The sequence below is a fragment of the Sturnira hondurensis genome, unplaced genomic scaffold, assembly GCF_014824575.4.
Source record: "Sturnira hondurensis isolate 20B ecotype Veracruz unplaced genomic scaffold, ASM1482457v3 Scaffold0000880, whole genome shotgun sequence".
NCBI classification, from domain to species: domain Eukaryota; kingdom Metazoa; phylum Chordata; class Mammalia; order Chiroptera; family Phyllostomidae; genus Sturnira; species Sturnira hondurensis.
Window position 1 is genome coordinate 2,335,036 of NW_028073511.1, and position 7,568 is coordinate 2,342,603.

Genomic DNA, 7,568 nt, shown 5'->3' on the forward strand with positions numbered 1-7,568 from the left:
AGATTACACATGGTAGTTGATGGTGATGGCAAGCTGATGTAAAGTCTTATTTCTTAAAAGGTTTCAGTCCTAAAGAAGTAAAATTTTACATGTGATTTCTGGGTGTTTGCCAAACTCTAACTAGGTTTCCAGGAATCACGTGTTCATTCTGATTATCAAGGCAGGTAATTATCAAGGCAACGCCTTTCCCCAGGCTTTGAGTGTGGTAAGTCATCGGAATTTGACCCCAAGACTACCTGCAAATGACAAAGCATGTTCTCACATCCCTGTTGAATCCCAGAATTCCACTAGAGCCAGTCCTCCACAACACTAAGCTTTGTTAAAAGAATCATCAAGGTTCATACTCCGTATAAAAATTCACCCTAATCCCTTTCAGTGTAGGAGCCTTCCATACCTGTTTTACAATTAATAATTAGTAAAATACTGTAATTCTAAGTTTCCTCTCATCATTCACTCTCATTTTCAGTTTTGTGTATTCAGACATTCTTTTCCCCTTCAATTTAATTAATAATGCACAGAAGCAAAGCTTCAAGAAAAGCTTTAAAGTTTGAAAATGAATTTGCTCCTGCACTACCCCAGCCCAGTAACATGAAGAACCTATCTGTTCCACACAGAGGCACAAAATACATGACACACTTTTTCAAACTGCTGCCTCAGATCAGGCTGCAATGTGATAAGAACATAAGTCTAAAGTACAAAGGTTATATTTAACCACTGCTCTCCTAGTGTTTCAACAAGGCCATTCTAAAATCTAGTTCTTTCACACTTGGGAAAGCAAGTCCTACAAAGGCCCAGAATTCACTCAAGGGAGAAAAATCAGTATTGGGTCTGGCTGTTTTAACTCATAACACCACAGTAAGGGGGTTAGGGGTGGGGGAGAAAAATACCACTACTTTTCCCAATACCTCTGCTACTGAACCACTGAATAAATCCATGAACCTGTTTCTCTCACTGCAAAAACAAGAGCGAAGTGTTGCTCTCAGCATACCCCCAGAGCTTAAAAACACAAAGAAACCTACTCATCTTCCCTAACCCCCCTATTACCAAAATAAAATTGGGGGGGAATGAATCTTTTTTTAAAAAGATTCATATGGACTTTGTTGAGGAATGAGTTATCTCTGCACTAAGCACTTTGCAAGGCATTAAAGTGTATTATGTTTCATGATTAAATTCAGACAGGTTCAATCACAGATACTATGTAGTGGACAGAAGAGTTTACCATGAGAGTATTCTAAAAACCTACCTTTTCAGTATGTTGACCCATCGATGCTGTCCATTCTTCTCCACTGGCCAGTCTTCCCACTGGACCCCCCTCTCTGACTTTTCCAAATCAAGTTATAAGTGAATTCTCCATTATCCAAGTCCAGAACAAAACAGACATGTGCACAGAACCTCACTGTAGCCCAAGAAAAAATATTTATTTTCCAATTTTTTTGGTCTCTACAAATTCCTTGTTAACAATGTTGAAACAGTCCGCTTTTGTAATTTAAACAAAAACAAACAAAAAAAACCCTCAAAATTCTCTCCTAGGATAAATTTGATGACATAAAGATAATACTAAGTAAATGCACAAATGCCAAAAGATGAAAAATTAACTGAAATGTTTATCCTTCCTGAAATTTCTCTGAAAACAGCAGAGCAGAATCAATGCTGCCACCTAGTGACAAGCCAAACAAATCAGGTAGCATCCTGAAACAAACAGGGGTCCCTCTGGCCCAACATGTGGTTCCCCAACTATTATCAGGCTATTTATTACCTACCTTCCTAAAAAGAAAAAAAAGGGAAAAATCACAGCAACATTTCCCAAGCAATCTCTCCTCCAGAGTACCAGTCCAACCATGGGAATACGGAATCTTAACCATGGCCGGTGACACAGACAACTTCACATGAACCTTTCCTCTGACAATTTTTAAGGTCAGTTTGCCCAGTCGTATAGCCCAGTGGGGATGATACAGGAAAACGCGGACACATCCAAAACACTCATCTGTTCAGAGTGTATACACAGTGATTCTGATGTCTGTTGTGTCAAACACCTCTTCAATTATTGCAGATACATTTTCCCATTTCAGACGATCAAGGCCACACCCAATCCTGAAAAAGACAAAACATCTCCATTGGTTGTGATAAAGGTATCTAGGAAATCACTCTTTCCCTCTTTAGACTGCATTCACCCAAAGCATAAGAACGCATTATCTGATTTCATGATTTCCGGCAACCATGGTGGGAATTTGCAAGTTAATTCCTGTTGAGTCACCCAAGGCTGTTCCTAAACAGCCCTAACATTCCAAAGCTGTCACTTCTTTTCTGCCTACTGGTTACCACTTCCCAATTATTTCAAGCAACACTTATACATGTATAACTGCCATGACATGGGAGACTCACTATCCTTCTATGTCTATGAAAACTAGCTATGAAAGGCAGGAAAAGGATGGCATTTAAAAAACACACTTATAATGGAAAGTTGTGGAAGATAAGAAGACAGTCAAGGAGCAGAAACTCTGCTAAAATGGGAAGTCAAGATGGAATGTTGTGAAATGCCAAGATGACTGCAATTCAGGTCTTTGCAATACCCCGGTAAAAAACTTTCTCGATCCACAAAACTCTACTACCTAGAACCTTTCTTCTAAGATATTACTTTATTGACCCTCAATATCCCTAGGGGGGAAAGAGAGGCTTAAAATTGCTAACTACATATACTGTGGTAAGTCCCGATAAAAAACTATAATCAAAAAAATTTTCTGATTCATAATCCATAAGTACAGAAAGACCAATGTAAGATGAGGGACCTTGTAGCCACATAAGTAACTTGGAGCTTGGAATAAACCTGTATGTATAGTCAGCACTGACTCAAAACTAGGCAGACAGGAAAAGGTAAGCCCAAGCCTATTTCCTAAGACACAGCAAAAGGGATGTTGAAACCCCATCATTCTTTAAGTTCCCAACAGATAGAACCTAAGACATTATATCAGGGACATATCCTCTAGCTACCGCCCAAGGTGACCACCAACAAACATGAAGTTTAAAAGGTAGTGATCATTCACAACTTTCTTTGCACAAAATTAACAGGTTTGGGACAGCTGAAGTGGCCCAGAGGGAAATCACACTTGCTTGGTCTTGGTTCTTAACTTTACATTGCTTCAGAAAAAAAGGCTAAGCTTCAAGGAGAGGATACTAGAAATTTAACAAATGTGATTGAACAACAGTTCCCCTCTACTACATAGGTTGAGGCAGGTGTGTATTTTAAGTTACTTATCCTTATTCATTCAACCCAAGTTAAGACCCAGGGTATGCCTTGGCCTAAGGTCTGACAATTGGCTCACTGGTGATTTAACTTATTGACTTTTGGAGAGGAAGGGCAGGGAGAGAGAGAGAAGGGGGAGGGAGGGAGGAAAAGCAGCATCATTTTCTCGTTCCACTTATTTATGCATTCATTAGTGATCCTTTCATGGGCCCTGACCAGGAATCGAACCTGCAACCTTGGCATATAGAGACACTGCTCTAACCAAATGAGCTACCCAACCAAGACTCTCTGGTGATTTTTCAAAGTTCTGAAATTTGTTTACCTTTCAGTCTGTATTTTAGATTAAGCTTTTAAGTAATTTGTCTTTGGGTAAGACAATAAGCCCCACCAATCAATTAAATCTTCATTTAGGGCCCTGTTTTTCCTTGCCTGGGCATGGAGAGATCTGTGACTCCATTCTTCAGACAATGGGACTTCATGGCCTCTAAACTCTTCTGTAAGTTTTCATAAGTTGGCTTGTGTGAAGCCCTTTTCTTTGTAATCTGAGGACAAAGAAAAAATTCAAACTGTATTAGTCCAAAATGACAGCCAAAGAAGTCATCACATTGTCCCATCCTAAGTAAAACAAGGAGTGTATTTTTTACAGAATAGTCTACAGCAGTGATGACAAATGTCATAATGTTCCTTCCAGTTATGGGAGACCCTTAGGAAAATCAACTAAATAGGGTCTGAGAAACCCAGATACTGCCATGTATATAATCCTTCCTTTTCTCAAGACCAGGCTTACAAACTGTGCCTATTGTGTATTGTTTGTAAGCAAAGTAGGTGAAAGTCTTTATGCCTCTTCCAAGAGATAAGCTGCTGCTTATCTCTTATTATCCCTTATTACACATCTGTAATAAGGAAGAATCCAAACCACCTGAAAATTTCCTGTTAAGCCTATGTATTCAAAAATTATGCTTGCTTGCTTATTGTTTCTCTAAAAAAGCACAGAGATACACTGGTTGCATTCCAAATAATACTGGAAGTCACATCAGCCTTAAAGACAGCATCCAAATGACCCCATTTAGTCTGAGGTCCAAATCCTTGTAGTGGGTTGTAAGTCACCAGCACCATCACCAATAAGCCACATTCTTTCCGGGGCTGAAGAGTGGACAATGGAAGAATCCCACATTAAGACAGAAGGCAGGAAAAGCAATGGAGTGCATTTGATAGGGAAGAATAAGAAAAACTCCTTTGGGCAATCTGTCTCTCGGCACATTATTGTTTTTCTATCTCACTATGTCAAGGAAGGAATTAAAGTATGAAAGACACTGCTAACTTTTGCAAATCTTAGAACAAAGGCCTTTAGTAGACGTCATCCAGTGGAGCTAGGATGCAATTTCCTTTCTAACCCAGAGGTCCAAAGAGCCATCAACATTGGACCTGAGTTGGTATGAGATCAGAAGCTTTTCAACATCTCTGGTTGTCTAGAATGGAATACAATCAACACAAATTCAGCACAGCCTATCTGTTCACCAATCCTTAAAACTTATTGAGAATTGGCCCCATCTTACCAAGTAATATATATATCGCCCATCTCTTTCCAGAACAGCCACTTCTCCAGATTTCTTTTCTAAGAAAAAGTTATTTAATAGTAGAAAGAAAAAAGAAAATCAAAACACTGATCTCCATTCTTAGATTAAAAAAAAATCTTTACAGATGTTTACTCCAGAACATTTTCAACTCTAAAGAAATCTATTGTCTCCTTGAACACTTTGCTCTTCATCAGCTTTCCTAAATACTGTATTCCTTAGCTTCCCACTTTCTTAATCATGTTTTCAACCATGTTTTCCTCACATTTTTCCTTTACCAGTTGTGTTCATTCAACAGTAACCTTTGTACATACAAAGAGCTAATGTTTAAGCATAATTATAGGGGACATAGGTGTAGAGAAAGGTTCCTAATCATAAGAGTTTCCAATCATGAGAAGGTGTTATGTTCACATATAACTACAATACCAAATAGAGAGAAATTGTTTTTTACAAGCTGGAATCAAAATCACCAGTGGAGATCCTGATTCAGCCTAGACTGTGTCCTCAGCAACTGTTTCAGAAGCTCCATGGGTTTCTGATACACACCTCTGGTTTAAAATCACTGGTAGAAAGTGATGGAAGAGGGTAACAAAGGATTCTGAACTCCCAAATACAATACGGGTGAACAAAGGATCTTAAATGCCACGCTAATACCTGTGAATTTGCAAAGCACTTACTTCAGAGTTATTAAGGTTTTCAGAGAAGTGGAGAATTATCAATAGGGTTTTATGAGTATAGAAAGAAATGAGAAGCATTTAGGAGAAGTCAAGCTTAGTGTGATAAGGACTCAAACTAGAGACTATTTTTGTGGAGAAAAAAATCTGATGAATTAAAAGTACTCAGTGGTTAAGAACACCTTCTTTACATGTATCTCTTGTTTAATAATTAAAGTACAACAGGAAACCAAAAGATGCTCTAGCTAAGGCATAAAAGTTAAGCTGTTTTCAGAACTCACGTTGATTTACCAGTTCCTGCACCCCTCCAAATTTCTTCTTAAAGAGTACAGCTATCCCAGCGCCCATTCGACAATCCTCACTGATACAGTGGGCCAGAGAGTCTGTTTTGGGGCATGCAAAAAGGTCTCCTTTTACATAAGCGATCTAAAATGTGCAAAGGAAAGAAATGTTTTATTAAGTACAAAAAAACACTAAACTATTTCTTTATCTTTACGATCTGCCGCCCCTCCCCACCTTCTTGATTTAAAGCCAAACCGTCAGAATTTAAGGAGTTAACCACTACAAATTACAGCATGTGTAAAAGGAAAGTGATGGCTGGTCTCTGCCTAGGTTGTATTATAAAATAGCTAGAGAAAAGAAAGACAATTCAATTACTGGTTTAATTAAAAAGTGCTTATACGTTTAACCTCAATTACTTTTATTTCACTTCACCATAAGATAATAGTTACTACGCACTCTGCTTCCTTCTGCATCTTCACCAGGGCTGCCGGCCATGATATCGAGTTGCTACCTCCAAAATGTAAATGTTTCCTCAGCTAGGAGAAGGGAAAAAGAAGGAAAAATGCTTAGGCAGTCTGAATACATTACATTCAGATCGACCTGACCACCCACTTTACTTTTCCTCCCAGTGTTTATCAATAAATGTGAGTTCGTCCAGCCTGTAAGCAGTAATACAAAACTCTTCTGAGGCAAAAATAAATAAATAAATAAGAGAGAGAGAGAGAGAAGCCTTAGGTTCAAAAAGGACCGTGCCCCGCTCATATTTCGCGCTCTCCCGGAGCGCTAGCTCCACCGGCAAGTAAAGACGGCCCTAAAACACGCCTCCTCCTTTCTTTGAGCCCGCGGGTTTAGGACAGTTCTTAAACTCGGTGGGTTTGGCCTAGAAGAAAAAAGGAGGGACTTGAACCGCAACTAGGCAGTGTTGTGCCCGGCGGAAGAAGGTGGACCCTCAAGAAAAGCCTACTGCCCTCTTTTTGCAGGGAGGGGAGTGGGTAAGGGAAGAATCTAGAGAAGCCTCCCACTCTGTCTCCTACCCTGGGGCGGGTCAGCGAGGGTGTAGAGCCTGTCCCGCCGTCCCGTGGTAAGGTGCGGGGAAGACCGCTCAAAGCCCCACTGTACCAGGGTTACTCTTCACCTGAAACCGGCCGTTAAGAGAACCCACCCCGCGGGAAAGGGCTCCAAATCCCACCCTGCTAGGTGGGGAGCAGCCGACGAGACCAGAGGCGGAGCCAATCCGGCCATAGCCCTTAAAAACACGCACCTAACATGGCCGCCCACCACCCCCAGGCGACAAGAAAACCAGCCTCTCTAGCTAGCTAGCGGAACCTGCACTCTTTGGTGACAGCCACCGAACTTCCGGCGGTAAATACCGTGGAGTCTCCCGCCGCCACCCGAGCTTGCATAACGAGATAGCCAACCACGAGCGAGGAGGGACGACGCCTGCGCATTAGCCCAGGGGTGTGCCTCCAGTAGCCGCATAGAAGTGGGTGGGAAGTTGGCAAAAAAGCTAGTTGGCGCCTGCGTAGTAATATAATCAGGGAGGTGTTCGAGCCCAAGCGTCCGACGCGTCAAGAAGACGCCGGCGTATTCCTTCCGTCGGGAGTGCTAGCTAATCAAAGCAGTGGGCGTGGCTTCACGGGACGCCTGCGCAATGCTCTTCCAACTGGAGTGGGGCGAACCCAGAGCGGGGGCGGGGTTGGGGGTTAGGGGCGTGGCCACAGAGACGCCTGCGCGGAGGCAGTTGGAGGGAGGCCCGATTCCCCTTTGTTCAAGTTCGCCATTTTGCGAGGCAGCGGC

The 7,568-nt window shown here is 41.5% G+C and overlaps 1 protein-coding gene across 5 annotated transcripts; it reads right to left on the reverse strand.

Annotated features, from left to right (window-relative positions):
* Positions 1–1,393: 1,393 nt before the first annotated feature.
* On the reverse strand, positions 1,394–7,224 carry OARD1 (O-acyl-ADP-ribose deacylase 1). 5 transcript variants are annotated; one of them, XM_037052258.1, is made up of 6 exons: positions 7,033–7,130; positions 6,228–6,307; positions 5,771–5,915; positions 4,798–4,856; positions 3,671–3,783; positions 1,394–2,091 (listed from the first exon to the last, which is right to left on the reverse strand). In XM_037052258.1, the coding sequence occupies exons 2-6, from the start codon at positions 6,264–6,266 to the stop codon at positions 1,989–1,991; spliced, it is 459 nt and encodes a 152-aa protein (XP_036908153.1). In that variant the 5' UTR covers positions 6,267–6,307; positions 7,033–7,130; the 3' UTR covers positions 1,394–1,988. The 5 variants fall into 5 exon arrangements, with proteins under 5 accessions (XP_036908153.1, XP_036908176.1, XP_036908169.1 ...); XM_037052281.1 differs by lacking the exon at positions 7,033–7,130 and adding an exon at positions 6,934–7,016; XM_037052274.1 differs by lacking the exon at positions 7,033–7,130 and adding an exon at positions 6,907–6,982.
* Positions 7,225–7,568: the final 344 nt, after the last annotated feature.